This window comes from Microplitis mediator, chromosome 11 (genome assembly GCF_029852145.1).
Source record: "Microplitis mediator isolate UGA2020A chromosome 11, iyMicMedi2.1, whole genome shotgun sequence".
NCBI classification, from domain to species: domain Eukaryota; kingdom Metazoa; phylum Arthropoda; class Insecta; order Hymenoptera; family Braconidae; genus Microplitis; species Microplitis mediator.
This window is the reverse complement of record NC_079979.1, coordinates 9,639,305-9,660,699: the sequence shown is the minus strand read 5'-3', so window position 1 is coordinate 9,660,699 and position 21,395 is coordinate 9,639,305. Positions and strand designations below refer to the sequence as shown.

General features: G+C 34.0%; 1 protein-coding gene across 1 annotated transcript; it reads left to right on the top strand.

Annotated features, from left to right (window-relative positions):
- Window positions 1–16,541: 16,541 nt before the first annotated feature.
- Window positions 16,542–20,840, top strand: LOC130677076 (zinc finger BED domain-containing protein 4-like). The gene is made up of 5 exons (XM_057483662.1): window positions 16,542–17,916; window positions 18,174–18,375; window positions 18,905–19,110; window positions 19,288–19,507; window positions 19,570–20,840. Exons 1-5 carry the CDS (start codon window positions 17,317–17,319, stop codon window positions 20,733–20,735), a joined length of 2,394 nt encoding a protein of 797 aa, XP_057339645.1. The 5' UTR covers window positions 16,542–17,316; the 3' UTR covers window positions 20,736–20,840.
- The last annotated feature ends 555 nt before the right edge of the window (window positions 20,841–21,395 follow it).

The following is a 21,395-nucleotide window of genomic DNA, read 5'->3' as shown; positions in this document are numbered from 1 at the left end:
GTGCTTTAAGACTCGCTGAAGACGTCATGAGACTGTAACTATTATTATTACTGAGCATCGGCAGTAATGTACTTTGTTTAGTGTCTGCATTCAGTGATATCGAGAAATTTGGGGCATAAGCAATCTCTTCACTGGAATCAGAGCGATACTTGTCGATCTCTGAGTCATATAAAGGACTAATATCCTCCCTTAGATCACAGAGAAGGGTATCGTCTGCATCTGAGTTATTCTCAAGATTTAAGACCGTTGGCCGTTGCCGTTTTTCAGTGTCTGAATCAATTAATGAATTTTCGATTGAAACTTTTGGTCGATTTTTATTAATGTTATTTTTAGAATTACGCGACGGGTTTATGGATTTTTTAATTTTAGATTTTAAAGTTTTTATCGGATTTTTAAATTTTGGTGTTTTGACATGTAGAATTTGCTGTGACGCTTCAGAACTCGTTTCCCAATTGGACTCTGCATCTGCCAACCTGTCCGTAATTTGGTCGAGAGGAGTTGTGAAATCGATTAAGTCGACGTTGGAATTTTCCGAAACGTTACCGACCAATTTTGGAGCATCCGAAGCGATAGGATAATTTAAAAAGAATTTTTCGTTACTGATCATAAATTCAGGCGCATCGGGATTTAATTTAGACAACTCAGATGTGACGTTCGATTTATCCGAATTTTTAATTGACACAGAGGCCCTGGTAACGTGATTGGTGTCTACCAGGGCACTTACTCGTTTTTTGGAGGCGAGGGACGAGAACGAAGGGGCAATCCCGCTTTAATACGTAACTCATCAGTTACGGGCCCACAACAAACTTCAGCAACATGACCAATTCTCCCACAACGACCGCAGACAGGAGCTTTTGGTGTAATATTTGGTGACACTGGGGGTGTACTGACTTTTCCCGGTGACGTATTAACAGTAGTTTGATTTAACTTCTCTAGAATAGTTTTCATCATCGACTCAAAGTTACTTAGTGAAGTAGAAAACTCAGAGTTTGGACTTTTGAAATGTGAATCAAATTGAACCGGGTTTTGCATGTTTTTAAAATTATTGAAATTTCTATTTTTATTAAAATTATTATTTCTATTGAAATTATTTCTATTGGGATCATTATTTGAAAAATTATTATTACCGGGGGCTGAGACAGATACCTGTGCAGTTTCCATACTGTTTAATTGGTCTATTTCTGAATCTTTGATGGAATTTAATTGAGTACGCGTTTTGATTCTACTGTTATTCTCTTTATGACTTTTAAAGTGGGGATTCAGTGCATCAGCCGTTGGCTGCCAAGCGCTGACCCGAGTGTACAACTCCGCGTACGTCATTATGGTCGTGTCCGAAAATTTTTGTAAAAATTGCAGATTGAATCGCGACGTTATAATTCGAATTTGCTTTGTCTGCGGTAACGGGTCTTCTAATTTTGCAAATTCACTTTGCATACGATTAATGAATGCAACTCCTGTCTCGTCGTTGCTTTGTTTGGCCGAGTAAATCCCCTGCAACACCGATTCATCCGTCTGTTGCACTTGCCAAATTTTAAAATATTCTTTAAACGCCGACCAGCTGTGAAATAAATGCTCGTTGAGATAGTACCATTCCAGGACGTCGCCGTTGAGAGTGTTGGTTACGACTGCGTGAAAATTCTCAAACGAAATTTCATTACTGACCATTCGCTGCTCTATTAATTTTAAATATTTCTTTGCATCGATAGGGGAAGACCGATCACGAGAAGGAAACGAAACACCCCAAGATTTGACGAGACGACTGAGATCGTATAACCGCATAGAATTAGAACCACTCGTGTTTGAATTTCCCGCTGGAATTGTATATGTGTTATACCACACTGATGGCTGTGTTTGTGGGTGTGTGGACGGCAATGGGGCTTGTGCGTTGATGTTCACATACGCTGGTGCATGGTTGCTGCTGTGTGCTTGTGTATGTGTGCATGGGAGCGAAGGCTGTAAATTCATATGTGGTGGTAATGTATGAACTGGTGGTGGGACCATCGAGTGCGCGTACGGTTCACGCGCAGGTAAGCTATACGTGACGGGCTGCTGCCCGCTCGCTTGCGTTGCCGGGGTGAATGCATGTGGGTATGAGTTGACATAGCTGGTAGGGAGAGGGTTTGCTGCTTGTGACGTCACAGTGGCAGCGGGAAATAATTCTCTCGGCATCAAAATACTTGACGCATTTGACTGAAAATTCGGGGGTGGTAATTGTGCACCCGGGGGTCGTAAGACCGTACTCGATATCCGAAGCAAATGCTGACGTTCAGCTTGCAGAGCTTCAATTTCTGTCCGTAGTCCCGAAACTACGTTTTGCAATACGGCGACGGAAGTCGTATTTTGAGATTCCGAGATGGGTATAACCCCAGTAACGTTGTGAGGGTTAACATCAACATTAACACCCGCGCTGGTGGTAATGACATTATTATGGTCGTTTACAGCTTGAGTTTGAGTACATATGGTGCTGTTATGTACACCGTCAGCCTGCAAAAGCCCAACGAGGTCGTCTATTGCACTCGTACTTGCGAGGGCCGCGCCCGATGTCGTGGGGAACAGTAGAAGATCAGCGGGATTGTTAGCTGAACTGACCGAGGGGGGTGGCTGTGCGATCGGCGTCCTTGGGAACGGCATAATTTGGCCGAAAGATTTTCTTTATTAGTCAAAATAAATTCTTTGCAGCAATGACTTATCAAGATTGTATAATTGATACTTTTATTTAATCCGACTAATTAAAAGTTTTATCGGATTATAAGTAAATTTGTTCAGTCAATAATTATCGAGTTGAGATTTTAATTAAAGCTGTAAAGATTATTTATTTATTAATAATTTATTTTGGTACGTAGGGTTCTTGATGAGTCATAAATTTTAATTTGTTACTGCAAAGATTTTATTTGTAATTTGTTTAAGTGTTTATTTTAATTAGTTATGGGTAAGAGGTTTGTTGAGCAAAAGCAAAAAAAAAATTATATTTTATTTTAAATCGGAAACGTAGATAATCTTTTGTGTCACTAAGGAATTATTTACCGTACGAACAAAGATTTTATTTTAAATTTTTAGGTATTTATTTTAATATTTACTTTAGGTGGTTTTGTGCGTAGCACAAGATCGTAGCCGGAAAAAATAAACTCTAGTATCTTGGATCACGACGTGTATAGCTTAGTATACTCTCAAGGTCAAAATGCATGAAATGTTTATGAGAACGAAGCCGGCACAAAATATTACAATGACAAATTTTATTTTATATTATTTTAGAAATAGAATAAATAATTTATAATAAGAAAAATTTGGAGATTAATTATATAGTGAAATTAGGTAATGATTATGACATGTTATGATGTGATGATTGTAGGGGAATGGGAATCTTTTTTTTTTTTTTTTGATACTGGTAAGAATTTTATAAAAGTTATTACTGGAAATTTTATGAAATTTTACCGTGAGGCCGTGAGAAAAATTAATAAAGACTTTTCGTTACCCGTTTGAACTACTGCAAAGTCCCTGTTCGAGCGCCAGTTGAGACAAATCGCTTATTATCTTCGCGATTTTCACCAGCAGCCACCAGAATTCGCGGGTTGAACCCTGGCTTAGGCTGGCCTCTAACAAATTTTATTTTTATGCTGGACAGAGCAGTGGGCTGGGGTTCTTGCAAAGCAAAGACCCGCACTTATTCAAACTCGGCAACGTATATAAAAAAGCTTATCAACTTACCTCACGGCTGATAATTTTTATGCTGCTTTCTTACAGCTAATTTACTTATTATTTCTAACTTAATTAATAGTAATTTATCGTATTAAATAATCTCACCAGTATAGTAAGATAGGGATAGAATAAGGTGATGAATACAATAAGGAAATTATTAGGACAATGCGCAAGTTCATTGCCAATTATAATAAATTCAATTACTTACAATAAGAGTTCACGCAGAATACAGAATAATCGTGGTCCTGGCTGGCACGCAGGATACGCAGTAGTGATCACGTGGAATGAATCCTTATCACACTGATTTTATTATTTAATTTAATAATATTACCGCGAATAGGTCGCCGGTAACGTATAATATTTTATATGCTTAAAGTTTAATTATAACTAAGAACTAATAAACAATATAAAAGATACTATTTTGCAAGGTAATTGCCAGAACGAAATATAAATTTTACAAAATGTAAAGTACGCTAATATTGCAAGTAGATTGCCTGATTAATAATTAATACTGAATAATAGAGACGTCTGAACGCTAATTGATCCAGGATCGAAGTGAAGTTCGATAAATTTTGGGCATAGGGCTAGCCTCCTGACTCTGTCCCCACTTCCTTCAGACAGACATGCGTCGACGTGACGAGCTGTCATGTGACCACGGCACTATGACATCAACGTCAGACGGCAACGAGACGGATCAAAGCGGGAACCGCAAGGCTGAGAGTGATGAAGGACAATTCACATTGTCTCAGTATTTATATTATTTTGATTAATTATTTAATTATGATTTATTTTTGAATTATTGATATTATTGTTTATTATGCTTATGTTTTGAAAATTATTTTGAATTTTATGTACTTAATCGATATTTTCATTTCAGTTAGTAGCACACGTGCGCGTATGTATTGTACAAAAATATCGACCGAAGGGAGAGTAAGCCGTTATGGTGGGGATAAAATCCAATATATCCCTCCCGCCACGTGGTGCACTGAAATAATTATTATTTTATTGTTTAAAGGGTTAATTATGATTATCTTTACAAATATTGGTGAATAACATTATTTCGTTCATTGTTGTTAGTTATTTTAATATATATGAATGCTAATGCATTCATATATTCTTAGATTGGTGTTTTAATATTTTTTAAACTTCAATGGCAATCCAATCTCATTTATTGTAATATTTGGCTAGCCTCTCTGTGCTAGCACTACAATTACTTTTTATTTCAAAACGGTTTCGCCCCGAATATACTTGCTGGGCTCATCAGTAAAGTTGATGCAAGTATATTCTGCTTTAGACCGTATAATTGATGTTAAATTTTTACTTACTTCCATTTTTTTCCAAATTTGGAAAAAAATGGAATTTTTCTCCACTCCATGTTTAATGCCTTTTATATTTATTGTTGTTAGTTATTTTAATATATATGAATGCTAATGCATTCATATATTCTTAGATTGGTGTTTTAATATTTTTTAAACTTCAATGGCATCAATTATACGGTCTAAAGTAGAATATACTTGCATCAACTTTACTGATGAGCCCAGCAAGTATATTCGGGGCGAAACCGTTTTGAAATAGATTGGTGTTTTAATATTTTTTAAACTTCAATGACATCAATTATACGGTCTAAAGTAGAATATACTTGCATCAACTTTACTGATGAGCCCAGCAAGTATATTCGGGGCGAAACCGTTTTGAAATAAAAAGTAATTGTAGTGCTAGCACAGAGAGGCTAGCCAAATATTACAATAAATGAGATTGGATTGCCATTGAAGTTTAAAAAATATTATTTCGTTCATTATTATCATATAACTCAGGTCGGAAAATATGTTTAAATATTTTATTTTAATTGGTAATTTCGGGTCCGAGGTCATTAGAGGGGATAACACGTGAGTGATACCCATCCCTCGTAAAACCGACACGAAAAATGATGAGAGAGGACCGGGCTATTGTAAAGGTAGGACGTGTTGTTGTACGTGATTTAAGTAAAAATTATTCTGGCCCAGTTGCCGTAAAATGATAATTAATAAATAACGAAAGTTAATTTGGTGATAATTAATTTTGTTATATTGAATTAAAAGTATACAGTTTATATATTTTTATTGCTATTTAAAACTCAAGAAGTAAATTATTCTCAACGCCGGTAAGTCAATTGTATTATCATTTGTTGCATCGGCTATCGCTGGACCCTCGGTAGAGTTGATCGCGATATTTAATTGATCAATAATTGAACCTGAGTTATTATTTATAATAATAAGTAGAGTATAATTGGCGTACGTCCCAGAGTTTGGTATACGTGCGTAGACGCGTCGAATACATTCCTTAGTGGATTATAAACAAGGATAGCTTTTGACTCCTTGTCTTACGATAGTATTTAAAATATTATTTCTCTGGGTAAAATTTAATTTATAATTTGATGGTATACAACCCAGTGTTGCCAAATATATTTTGATTTCCCGCGTCTTTCTCTCCCCAGAGCAAATAATATAACATAAAGATTGGTATTTTTATATGTATAAATTTTATACTGAGTTCAGAGAGAAAAATTTGTAATTTGTAATTGGAATTCCCCAGAGGATAATTTAATTTGATTAATTTGATTTTTATTATTTTTATTTGACTATAATGAGTATATTATTATTTGTTGAAATTTACTATGAAGAATTAATATATGGTAAATGAATTTTTGGTATTGTAATATTTTATTGGGTTTATATTTATAAATATAATTGAATTAAATAATAGTAAAAGGATTCCAGTGATAGCCAACATTTGTTTGTTTATTTCCTGGATATATTTTAGTGATAAGTATTCCTTATTGATTTATTCATTATATTTATTTGGTTTATTTCTGCTTGGTGCATACATTCTCGCTCAAAATTTGGTCCCGTGATCTCTCCCCTGATTTAGAATTATTTTTATCCGTTTTGTAAAAACGGGCTGGCGCCCTCGTGCACTAACCCAGCCTGAGGAGCTGGTTCAGGCACACTTTTATTTTATATATTGTTCAATATTATTATTTACGAATATCTAACTATTATTATTTTGAGTCATATATTTATCATTTATAATTTATAATTGTGTATTACACGTGGGTGACCGCATACGGTTTACCGAATTTATTCGCGTCTCCGTCACGAATTGAAAAACGGTATACGTTATAGTATTAAGTCTTAATTTTATAAAGACAATGCGATGAGCAGACGTTTCGCGTGGTCAGCAGTTTTGACTGTGGGGAGAAAAGACTTCCATTGGAGACTGCGAAGGGATATTTTCTTATGCAGCACGAAAAGAGTTCTCATGGGAAACGGCGGAGTAATATTTTGGAAGCAGAGGATGCAATTGCAGAAGAAGAGTTAGTTACCATAGTTAAGCTGATTCGAATAGTCGTCTGCTCGCGCATAAATATTATATCTCTCTTATTTTACCGCTTTTATTACAGATCACTATAAGAATACGTTTAATGCCACTATTGTTGAATGAAAATATTGTATTAGTATCCGATTCATTTATGCTATTTTAGATTTGTAAAAGAGACTCTCAGGGCCTTTTCTGGGTACTCCCAAATTTTGGGGACGCCCAATAAACAAATATCCATTAAATTCATATATAGTCATTCCTTCACTGAGCGACCCACACCCTTTATAACATCCTATTAAATTTCTAGAGACACTGAGCTAGGCACGGTAAGATCGGTTGCGCAGTAAGAACATTAAGGTGTAAGCTCACACTTAACAGAAATTATTATTATTATTATTATTATTATTATTATTATTATTATTATTATTATTATTATTATTATTATTATTTATTATTCATTGGCCATGGAGTCTAAGCTTCTTGCGGCCATCCAAGTACAAGATACAAAATTATAATACAGTATTCAGTATAAAATACAATACAATCAAATAGCAAAAATATTAAAGATTAACATTAACATAAACTTAATGTCATCACACATCCATCAATATAGCTCACGAAACCGAAGAATTTAGCAAGTAAGTATAACATGATTTCCTGAATTCTATGAAAGTCGATTGTGAGGTACAATACTCTGGTAAACTATTCCACACTCTAATGGCACTAATTATGAACGACTTATTATATTTGGCACTATGACAATACGGCACTACAAGAAGATCTTGCCGTGCCTCCCCTCTTCGCAGACACGTTCTAAGGATCCTTAAGTTCCTAGCAATTAAAGGTTTTTGATCTAAATATACCGCTTTGTAAATAAGGCAAGCCATAAAAAGCTCACGCCTAACTTTTAAGGTAAGCCAACGCAAGTCTTTATAATAACCAGTGACATGTTCATATTTCGATATTTTAAAAATATATCGAACACATACATTAAGCTTACGCTGTAATTTACATTGCTGTTGACTAGTAATATCCGTAAAAATTGCAGCACAATAATCAAAAGTAGGAAAAATTAAAGTGGTTACAAGCTTTTTTCGGACGGCAAAATTAAAAATATCACCATTCATCTTAAGCTGAGCGAGAGTTCTCATACTTTCATTACAAATGTCCGTGATTTGCTGCGACCAAGTTAACGTATTTTCAAGAAGAATACCTAAATATTTAACTGACTTCTGATATTCTATTACATGACCATCGACAGAGACTTTAGGGACAGTTACAGATTTGAGATCCGCTAACTTTTGTGGCGTGCCAAAGATCACAGATTTTGTTTTGTTGAAATTCAGTTTAAGTCCATTCTTAACACACCATTCCAAGATAATCGAAATCTCACTTTGAAGAGTTCTCACACATTCAGCAATATCTCCCAATCTACAGCTAAGGTAGATAACCAGGTCGTCAGCATTAAACAAATGTTTACATTTTATTATTAAAAGGCCAAGATCAGTAACAAAAATAGAGTATAACAAAGGCCCAAGTACACTACCTTGCGGCACACCACGTAAAACCTCTCCCCAGCCCGATTTATAACCGCTACTAGTCCGAATAGCTTGTAAACGACCTTTCAAATATGATACAAACCAATTACACGCAACTTCATCAAATCCCATAGCTTTAAGTTTCAATATTAAAATATCAAGCACTACCGAGTCAAACGCCTTGCTAAAGTCGAAGAATATCGCAAAAGTTAACATAGAGTTATCCATAGCCCAGCGAACATCATCACAAAACTTGATGACAGTATCTTGCGTATTGAGGCCTACCTTAAAAGCCGTCTGAAATTGATCAGTAATTCCATTAAGAGTTAGATAGGCAGAAACTTGGTCATACACACAGCGCTCCAATGATTTTGATATTGCACACAATATAGAAATCGGACGATACTCCGAATACTCAGTTGGATTACGTGTTTTCGGCAACGGCAGTACGTAGGACCGCTTCCAAGTCGATGGATACTCTCCTGTAGAAAGCGAGAGATTGAATAAACTCGTAATATGCTGTAGGAAGAAAGGCATCAAAACTTTATACGATTTAATTTCAAGTCCATCTGGACCAATAGACCCAGAGGTTAACCTCATGATTACCTGCTTAACCTCAAAATTTTCGATAACTCTGAAAGAGAAAGTGCTATGACATTTAACTACTCTTGCCTCTAAATATTCATAATCAATAGTAGCACAACCATCAGACAGGTCAATGAAATTTGCTGCATTAATAAAATAGTCATTCAAATCATTTAGGTTAACATGACGGTCAATAACCGAATCTGAATTTTTAATCAGCCCAAGTTTCCTAAAGTCATTCCAGACTGCCTTTGCATCTCTACACTCCCGAAAACGATTGTCAAAATAATGTTTCTTAGCCTCAATTATTCTACGTTTAATTAACTTTCTCACGCACACATATTCCTTATACGCAAATCCCGTTCTTCTGAAGATCCTATAGAGCTTTGACCTACGACGCTGAAGAGCTTTTATATCCTGATTTATCCACGGCGCTGGTTGGCCTCTAATGTTAATTTCTCTTAATGGCGCTATACGTTGAAGAACTGTATCAATATGGCCGTGCAACAAGTTGTTTATATCATCCACCGAGTTTGCATTTTCAACATCAGAGCAATCGAGGCCATCACAAACAGCTTGAAGTAAATCACTGTCTATATTCGTCCAGTTCCTACAACGAATCGACTTGCGACCTCGTAAGGGCATACTATATTGATACTGCAAGGAAATAAGATCGTGGTCAGCCAGAAATGGTTCAGACGACTGCCTCGTAGAACATACAGAATCTAAGTTGCTTACTAAGCAGTGATCAATCCAAGAGTGGTGATGCGGCATGTGATGCGTCGGATTATAATTAACTAAATGTAGTCCAAGACATCCGCAGAACTCTTCCAGTTTATCCGTGTTCATGTTTGTACTGCTCATGTCAATGTTAAAATCACCTAACACAATAACGTGGGCATAGTGCGGCATAATAACATCGAGATCAGTCTCAATAAGATTCAGCGAATGTGACATCGGCGGATTATAAACCACTCCAACCAGAATTTTTTGTCTTGAAGAGTACCAAATTTCAATGAACAGATGCTCAGAATGAGCCAGAATATAGGTAGAGCTGAGAATGAATTTAGATGACAAGATGTTGCGGGCATACAGAGCTACGCCACCTCCTCTTTTATTAGTTCGATCATTTCTGTAGATCGTAAAGTCGGGTAAAGCAAATTGGGCATCAGACATAATCGTATTCAGCCATGTTTCGCTGACAGCAATGACGTCAAATGAATGAGTCCTAAAGAACTTCTTGAACTCATTAAAGTTACTATGCAATGATCGAATATTTACATGACAGATGTTAAGCGGAGCGTTTAAAGAATTTGATGTCACTGTCTGATTCAAAGCGAGTGATGGATGAGTGTATTTTGGCTATTGTAGATGATTTTTGAGCTCTTCAAGGCCAGACGAGGGTAACAGCCTCAATGGCGGCTTATTTGAAGCAATACGAATATATACTGCTGAAGACATTATCCAAACATTCTTAGGCGGTAATTTAGGGAAATTCCTCAAAACCGATTGACGAAATTTATACAGCACAGGTGGATGCCGACGATGAAGATGAACTACATTCAACTGACTATCATCACCCTGTAACAATTTGTTTCCCTGTTAATCAACTCCTTTAAATTTTGGCGCCCAACGTGGTTTTCGCCCAGCGAAGTGAGGTGAGTGAAGAGAATTTTCGGGAATTTTAGTGGTGAGTGCCCAGTCAACGCGACAGGAAACTGTGAGACTGAGATTCTTAATCTTTCCCCAATAAATAAATTAGTGAACGGTGTCGTGAGATAGCAAGGAAAGTGCACACATTGAAGATAATATATAGAAAACTAAGTGAATTGAATTGTGAAATATTGAAGAAAAGTGAATTGAATTGAGAAATATTGAAGAATTATCGAGTTGTACTATGAAATATTGAAGATTTATGAATAAATATTAAATTGAAATGAAAATATGGAAAAATAAGTGAATTGAATTGTGAAATATTGAAGAAAAGTGAATTGAATTGAGAAATATTGAAGAATTATTGAGTTATACTGTGAAATATTGAAGATTTATGGATAAATATTGAATTGGAATGGAAATATGGGAAAATAAGCGAATTGAATTGTGAATTACTGAAGAATATTGAATTGAATTACGAATTATTGAAGAATACTGAAGATTATCGAATTGTAAATTATTGTAGAATATTAAATTGAATTGTAAATTGTTGAAGAATACTGAAGATTATTGAATTGTGAATTATTGAAGAATACTGAAGATTATTGAATCGTGAATTATTGAAGAATATCGAATTAAATTGTGAATCATCGAAGAAATACTGAAGAATATTGAATTGAATTGTAAAACACTGAGAAATATTGGAGATTTGTAAAGAGTTATTTAATTGAGTGCCAAATATTAGAGATTACCGAAAAAGTGCCGAATGAACTGTAAAATCCTCTGAATTAGTGAAGCCAGTTTGAGTGTGAAATTATATGTCAAGGTTGCCCCGCTAGTGATAAGTGAGAAGAATAGATGAGTGAGTGGAAACGAAAAAAAAAAGAGAAATAAAGAGTGAAATAAGTAATAAGAGTAGGGTGAACGAAAAAAAAAAAAAAAAGAGAAGAGGAAAATAGTAATCTGTGGTGCCGCTAAGAGAAGAAGCCGTTGCAAGGAATCGGATACGGTAGCAGCCTGAGAGGAAATCAAAGTCAACAGACAGGGATGCTGATAGCAGTAGCATTATTCATCGTGGTGTCTATGTAAGTAGTAAAAATTGAGTCCTTTAACGATAATAGTAATTCGGATCGACGGGAGTATTGGACTAACTGGAGGTTAGACAATCCAAGTAACTCCCCGTCGGGCTCTATAAGTTCGAAAAAATCGGTCGAAGATTGTTCGTACGAGACCGACATAAAAAATATCGGGGAATTAGTAGACATTTTTGAAAAAAGTCGGGAGAAAGCTAACGGTAATTCAAATTGCCCTGGTGCGACTTCAGGCGCAAAAACGGTAAAAACTATGGAGGAGACTGAAGAGGTTCATTTGAAAAAAATAATATCGTTAATGCGGCATATACCGGTTTTTACGGGAGAGGGTGACGTGGAATCATTCATTGACGCTATCGAGTACAGTGCGACGAGGTTAAAGGCTGATGATGATCCGGTATTTATTTTTTAATTGTCAACGCGATTCGGGGGACTGGCTTCAAGCATTATGCGTACATTTTTGAGAAAGGTAGAGTCTGTTAACCAAGTAATAGAGAAACTACGTCAAAATTTTGGTCGAACGGAAACATTCCATGCGGTAATACATCGGCTGGCGGGAATGATTTAAGAGGATAATGAAAGTGTAACAAAATTTGGTGCACGTCTGGAGGATATAAAAGGGGAAGCGGAGAATAAAATAAGCAGGAGTGAATTAACAGTGAAACAGAAGGATTATCGAACAAAGGATTTGGAGGCGACAGTGCTGGAAACCTTTATTAATGGACTATACGAGAAAATATCGTTCGCGGTCTCAAATAAAGAACCCAGAGATTTAGCAGACGCAATAAAGATCGCAATGAAGGCGGAGATACAATACGAGAGGACGAAAGCAGCGGAAAGAGCGAGAGAAGGAAAACTTAGATTCAAGGAGCAGAAGCATGCAAGGATAAGACAGCTAACGCTTGAAGAAGAGGTGAAAGAAGAAGGTAAACAAGAAGGCACAGAATATATTCATAAACTAAAACTCAACGCGGAATTTACGTATACAATTACTAATGAGAAGATTGCGGACAATGGAGACAAGCGAAGCTGTTTCACATACGGGCAAGTTGGGCATTTGGCACGAAATTGCCCGATTCCAATACAAAGGAAACGAAATACTTGGGCACCAATAAATCAGCAGGAATTCCGGGGAAGAGTTCCACAGCAACAGAAGCGGTAGTATGTGCAAAACGATAGATACAGAGGAAATGGGAGATATAATTATGGAAGAAGCGGTAATAATTGGCAGAATAATGGTAACTATGTATGTGGACAGAATGGCAACAATTATAATGGGTATCGGGATGGAAATAATTATGGAAATCAATGGGGAAATTATGGAAATAATGGTTACTACGGCAGAGGCAAAGGTCAAGGAATTCAAAGCAATCTTAACAGGCGGTACAATAATTATGGTAACTCAGGTGCAATGGTGACGAACGCCTTCGAAACGCAGCGGCTTATGAACAGTTTGCCTGGTAATTACGACAATAGATGGGACGGATCACGTGGAGTTAATCAGTAGAACCGGGGAAATCAGATGTCCAACAGGGGTCGAAACGCACGGCCTTTAAACTAGAAAGGGCCGGTGCGATAACACGCTCCGTCAAAACGGCCAACTCAGAAGAAACGGATAAGGAGCGGATAAATGAAGGAAAAGAAGTAAAATCTGTTAAATTAGTGGGTGCTACACATATACATGTAAAATTGAGAGCCGATAGAGTATTTGGAGGTACAGGTATCTTCCTCATTGACACGGGCGCAGAAATAAATTTAATACAACGAGACTCACTGGAATTAAGAACAAAAATTGACAGTACAAAAAGAACGCTGGTAAAAGGTATAACATCCGATACTATAACTACGATAGGTCAAGTTCAACTAGAGATGGAAGGTCAATGGGTACTGTTTGATATCGTGGAAGAGGAATTTAACATGAAGGAAGATGGTATATTGGGCCAGCCGTTCTTTTCAGCACAAAATTCGCAAATTGATTTTGGTAATAAAACTGTTTCAATTAATAATAAGAAATATAACTTTTTGGAGAATATTATAAAAATTCCGAAAAGGTGTGTGAGAATGATAGAGGTAAGAGTTATAAATAACGTTTCGGAAGGATATATTCCACGGTGTGATATTGCACCAGGAATATATTTGGGAGAAGCCATAGTATCAGTCCACCAGGGTGCAGCGAAAATGTACGCATTTAACACTACAGAAAAAGAACATGATTTTGCGATACCGTACGTTGAAGTTGAATATCTTGAAGAGATAACAGCAGAGGCAAAGGTGCGGTTCACTGAAAAAACGGAGCAAGAAAATACAGCAGAACGAACAGAACGAGTACTAAATTTAATATCGGTAACACATCTGGACGAAGAAGAACTTAATACAGTGCAGCAGAACATCGAATACGAGCCAAGAGTTTATATATTACCAGGTGAACGATTGAATGCAGCGAATGTTCCACCTCATCGGATAAGAACGAAAGATGATAACCCAATTAATATCAAACAGTATCGCATGCCACATCATTTAAAAGACGTATTAAAAGAACGAATACAAGGAATGATTGATGCTGATATAATTGAACCATCGGATTCTGCGTACAGTTCACCCGTATGGATCGTTCCCAAGAAACCAAAAGCTGATGGAACTAAAGATTGGAGGTTGGTAATCGATTTTCGAAGGTTAAACGATAAAACAATACCAAACTCGTATCCGTTACCAGATATCCGGGACATTTTAGATCAAATTGGTGATGCTGTATATTTTTCTGTGTTTGATCTCGATTCGGGATTTTATCAGATACCATTGGCAGAACAAGATCGACATAAAACAGCATTTTCAGTCCCGATGGGACATTATCAGTTCAAGAGGATGGCGATGGGTTTGAAAGGTAGTCCACCGACGTTTCAAAGTACGATGGAAAACGTATTGTCCGGATTGCAAGGTGTAATATTATTTATTTATGTCGATGACACAGTAATATATGCAAGAACATTAGGAGAACATTGTCAAAAATATTTGCTATTTGTTGATAGACTTCAAAAAGTGGGATTAAAATTAAAACTGGCAAAGTGCGAATTTTTACGGCGGGAAGTTGCGTATTTGGGCCACATAATCAGTGCGGAGGGAGTAAAACCGAATCCGGCGAGAGTGGAAGCGGTCGAAATGTTTAAGAGACCAAGGCACGAAAAGAAAGTGCGAGAATTTCTTGGACTTGCAGGATATTATAGAAGATTCATCCGGAATTTTGCAGGTAAAGTGAAACCTTTGACTGATTAATTGAAAAAAGACGCTATTTTTACATGGGGTGAATCTCAAGAAAAGTCATTTAAAATATTGAGAGAAGAATTATGTGGAGATGTAATGTTGCAGTATCCGAACTTTGAATTACCGTTCATTGTCGCTACAGATGCGTCAGACTTTGCATTGGGTGCAGTATTAAGCCATGGGAAACTTGGAGAAGATAGAGTGATAAGTTATGCTTCTCGAGCTTTGTCAATGACAGAAAGAAATTACACAGCAGAGTTGCAAATATTCAGTATTTTTTTTAATGCATTACGTTTTCACTACTAAGTATTATTTAAATTCATAATTGAAAAAAATCAAAATAAAAAATAATTTTTATTTTTACTTGACATATTTGCCATTATTAAGTATCACGTTACTTTTTAATTAGAAAAAATTGAGATACAGATTTCTTTTTATTTTTACTTGAAAAATTTGCCATTATCAAATAATACTGAACTGAATAATTAAGGAGAATACATATTCAAAATATTCTTTCATCATACTTCACATCAGTAGCCATTATCAAATAGTCCTTGACTTATAGTGATCAGAACGACACTCTATAGTTGCAAACTGCAGAAATTTTTTGGAGTGTAGGGGAGTAAATCTGCAGTGGATGATTCTTATTGACTCGATTTCTCCGGAGCGAAATTTACTCGGACAAGAATTTTGTTTATATTATTTAAAAAAAAAAAAAAACATTATTTTTAATCAAAAATAAGTATAAATAATTTATTTTATCAAAAATAAGAAAAATAGTTGTTATCATAATACGAAATCAACAGACATCTGACGATTTTTCAGATTTTTATAAAAATTGAATTATTTCCTGATTAAAGAAAATGATTTACTCAAAGATGAATGTGTTTTTACATAGTATTAAAATTGAGATGTTTTGAATCATTTTTTTCAATCAGGGTTGTGAACAAAATTTAATTAAAGAATCCCACATGCAAACATTAAAAAAATTTTAAGTGCGAATTTCTTAAATGATATTTAGTGTCATAATTAAATTATTATAAAACTATCAATAGTTGTTAAATCTCTATTGATTTCAGTATCATTTGTTATTCATTAAAAATTACTTATTAATTTAAAAAATTAACGTAACCTTTTTCTTTATAGTTTTCCATTTTATTTATTCATGTTATATGAATTTCACAATTTATAAATTGTCTCACATCTTCTATATTCACACTTAAATAATGACAAGTTGATCCACTATTTATTATTGATTATTAGTATTATTTTTATTTATGTCTCATATATTATGTTTTATTTGTATATTATTCGTTAAGAAATACAAATTATTTTCCTGTTTAGTAAATAAATACTATAGCCGTCAAATTAGTTAGATGTGGCTATTTGTAATTGAATGATTATAATTAATTAAGTGCTTTAATTCATTGACACTATTTGAAAATCATTCATAAAAAGCGCTAAAATATTTAAACTAAAACCTTTTGAAAAAGTATAAGTATTCTGTTTTGATTAATTAATGGAAGTTTTTTATAACCTAATATCTACAAATTTTTATCTTTGAAAAATATTTATTGATATTGATTTTCTTATTTGTATTCCTTCTTAACCATAAAAAATCATAATATGCTCATGTAGAATTTCAAATATGACTGAGCAAGCCACTTCTCCCTCCACAAGCTAGTTTAAGATTAAGTTTCTAAAAGTCACGCATGGTGGCGTAGTGTGTAATACTCTGATACAACTATGTAGAGTTTTTTATTATATAATAATCACACTATACACATTATTCTTTTGTGTCGTTCTCACTCTTTCAGTGCAATAAGTGTTGACATTCAAAATAAATGTTTTGAAGAAAGACATCTTGTTATATTTTGTGAAAATCGAATTGAAACGTATAAGTTTGGTGTTGTATACTGAATTAGTGTAATCTAGATGTGATTGACTACTAGACGGTACAATTATAACCTTTTTGTGGCTTTAATTTCATAAATTTTGAAGCTCGCGGAGATTTTGGAAGCTAAGTTTAACTTAAAATACATTATTTGAATAAAATATTCTATGTTTTGAGTTTTATTTTGTTATATATTATTCTTCATCAACATGTAAGTGTAATAATTATAATTAAGTCGTTGAAAATGTGCTGCTCCATATTGATATTAAAATGTTCTTTCTTTTTATTTATTTTTAGGTCTGTAGAAAATTCACCTCGTAAAAAAAAGTGTAAGCTACAGTTGTCATCAACTTTTAATAAAACAAAAAACAATATTCTTATATTGCAAGAATCAAGTAAAGATGAAGGTAACGACTTACAGTTATCTCGAGAACTAAGTGGATTATCTATGCACTCAGATAATGAAGATGGTGTTAAAAGAGATGTCTCTCGTAATATTTGTGACAACAGTTTTGAAGAGAATAACACCGAAAAAAATTCAAATGATATTAGTGACGATGATGATGATAACGATGATGATAATGATGATAATAACAGTGGTAGTAGTCAAAATCATGATCTCAGCAATACGGACGGTAATGATGCCAATGATAATACTATGAGTGAACAAGAAAAATTTTTGAATGCTATAAAAAACTCGGCTTGCCTCGATGGAAAATTTTTTAAAGTTGATATGGAATTGAGTTCGTTTAATTCAGTTCATGCCATATGCAATTTCTGCGATCCACCAAAGAAATTTAAAGGATCAATGCAAGTAACATCAAATTTCATAAAGCATCTTAAGGTAAACGATTTTTAGTTGAATAAGAGTAATTTTGTTTTGAAAAATTCAATCGGTAATACATTAACAAAAAAAAAAAAAAAAAAAAAAATTAAAAGTTTCATGCTACAGTTAAATTAAAAATAAATTTCTATTGTTGTTTGAACTTTTCAAGTTTCATAGTTATCCTGAAGTATCTCATTTATGCTTAGAAAATTTCGACTGTTTGTTCAAATATTTTAAATTTTACAAATCAACTATTTGTATTTGTTTGATTATAGACAAAACATTCTAAGTCTCATGAAGAATATCAGAAATATGCTGACATGAAACGCAAAGGGTTAAAAGTTATCATTGATAAAAAACGTTGGAAATGTAAATTTAATCAAGATCTCTATGAAAAAAATATCACAAATGTTGTATTAAAGTTTATGCTTCCTTTTCGTATTGTTGAAGATCCGACTTTTCGTAAAATATTTGATGGTAAGTTAAACTTGACTTTGTGATTTGGTCTAATGTTGAACTAAATAATAAAATACTTTAAAAATTTTACAATCGTCACAAAATTACAGACTGTTATAATATATTTTCCAATTTGTAAGTTTATTCATTAGTATACAAATGCTGATTTTAATAGAATTTAGTTACTAAAAATATTTGTTCTAAGTTCAAGTTACTATAATATCTTACATCAGTTTTTCAACTAATCATGATTTGTAATTCATCTGACGTTTTTATTAATTAATTTTTGTGAAATTCTTATTTCATTAAAAACAACAAAAAGATAAAATTGATATACATAATAAATCTTGAGCTTCAATTAAAAGTAAACAATTGAAAATTTTTCATAGTTTTCTTTATTTCTGATATATTTTTGACTAGCACTTGGTAATTATTTATTAATAGACTGTTTAAAAATAAAAGATTATAATATATTAAATTTTTAGTATTCAGTAGTGGTATGATTAAAGTATTACTTTTATGAGTTTATATATCATAAACAATTTTCCAGATTTTGAGTTTACAAAAGGTACAAATCAGCTGAAGCATTTAACACGCTTTACTTTAGCGAAGAAAGTCAACCAACGTTATAAGGAACTGATGGCAGAAGTTCGCAATAAATTGCTATTATTAATTACTGATGGTGGCTATGTTTGTACGACAGCCGATATGTGGTCAAGTAATCAACGTCGTTACTTAGGTGTCACGGTCAGCTGGGTAAATATGTTTTTTCAATTCAACCTCTACAGTATTATAGGCATTTTTTTTTAAATATTTGACTAAAAAAAGTCCACTATGAAAAAAACAAATTATACAAATATATAATTGTGTTCAATACTGGTTATATTAGTTGTGATACATCTTATTTATAAAAATATAATTACTTTTTTCAAGATTGAACCGAAAACTTACACCAGAAAGTCTGCAGCTATTGCTTGCCGTCGATTTCCGGGGACTCATTCGTTCGATGCTATAGCAAAACTACTATCCGGAATTCATGAATCATTTGGATTATCAGTTGATTCAATCCAAGCTACTGTTACTGATAATGCATCAAATTTTTCCAAAGCATTTAAAGAATTTGGTGTTGGCTCTTATGACGATACTTCATTAGGTAAGTTAATCGAAATATTTTTTATTTTTTAAAATAAAAAATCAAATTTTTTTCTTTAATAGATGTAAGTGAAAAAAATGATGGAAATGCTGACGAGGACGATGATATTGGTATTAATGAAATTGATAAGAGTGACCCGGATAAAATTGTAAAAAGTGACGATACATTTGGCAGTTATTGTAAACATAAGTTACCTCGACATGTCAAATGTGCGAGCCATACTTTAAACCTTATTGCTTCTGAAGATGTGACAAAGGCTATCAATAATGATAAACGTTTGAAAAGACAACATAAAAACGTCATGGATAAATGTTCGAGTTTGTGGAAGTTGCTTCGATCTCCAAAAATACATGAACGCTTGAAGTCCACTTTAGGAATTTCTTTACGGCGTCCGGTAGTCACCAGATGGAATTCTACCTATGATTGTTTAAAACAAGTCATAAGTATTAAAGATAAGTTGATTAATGAAGATTTTGGTGAACTAAAAGAGCCATTGTGTAAAGTAGATTTCGAGTATTTAGAGGAATTTCTCATGTGTTCAACCCCACTAGCTTTAGCAATTGACAAATTGCAAGCAGACCAATGTTATTACGGATGTCTTTTGCCACAATTAGTATCAGTCCAAAATGACATGAATGATTTATTACTCGGTGAAAAACTCAGGTTCTGTCATACTATAGTTGTAACTACAATTAAGTCTATTGAGCGAAGATTTCAAAATCAGTTTGACTTTTCCTTAGCTGATAATCAAGCTCTTATTGCAGCTATCTCTCACCCACTGTTTAAGGGTCAATGGCTAGCATCTTTTCCTCCGGATGTTCAGAAGCTTGCACATGAAAAATTTTCAGAAACTGTGTCGAAAGAAGCATCTATCGACACTTCTATCGACGTAATTGATAATGGTGATGCCGATAATCAAAAATTAAATTTTGGAAATCGGGGAGCTTTAGTAAGAGAATTTAAAGTTTCGTCATCACAAGGCCAAACCGCTGCAGAAGTTGACTGCTTTTTAAAAAGCTCAAAATTTAGATTTTCCATACTCGATGATTATCCAACTATCCGTCAAGTATTCTTAAAATTTAACACTCCATTACCATCATCGGCTCCAGTGGAACGACTTTTTAGTCACGCAACGATGATGAATTTGCCCAAATATAATCGCCTGAGTGATGAACACTTCGAACAGCGTGTGCTATTTAAAGCTAACTCAACAAAAAGTCATTCATAAAAAAAAATTTTTAATTTGTATTTCCCATTACATGTCAATTAAAATTAAATTTTTTATTTTTACTTAAAATTTTTTTTATTATTAAATACTGGTTATTTTCATTTATGCGCATTTTCAAATACAATTAATTTTTGTATTTTTACTGCAAATAAACTTTAATTAAAAAATACGATGTACTTGTATTTTTAATATTCTCCATTAATAAGTATATTAAATATTGTACTGTCAGTATTTTTTAATTGCAAATCTCGCAACTCTGTTACACAGTGACCAAAAAGAATTGTTGGCTATTATGTATGCTGTTGAAACGTTTAGACCATATATTTTTTGTAACAAATTTACGTTAGTTACCGACCATCAACCGTTGCAGTGGCTCAAGTCTACAAAAAGCCCCGGAGAGCACATTCGGCGATGGATAAATCGATTAGAAGAATATGAATATGAAGTTATCCATCGACCAGGTAAGAATAACACAAATGCAGATGCTTTATCACTGAACCCAGTAAGAAACGAAAACGGTGATTTATTGGCAATGGTGGAAGTAAATGTTGGTAAAAGAGCAAGAGAGGAAACATCAGCAACACACTCATCAGCTGATGGAAGAAGTCAGAGAAAAGGTCAAAAATTTAAAGAAGAAATTAAGAAGAACGGACGATCATC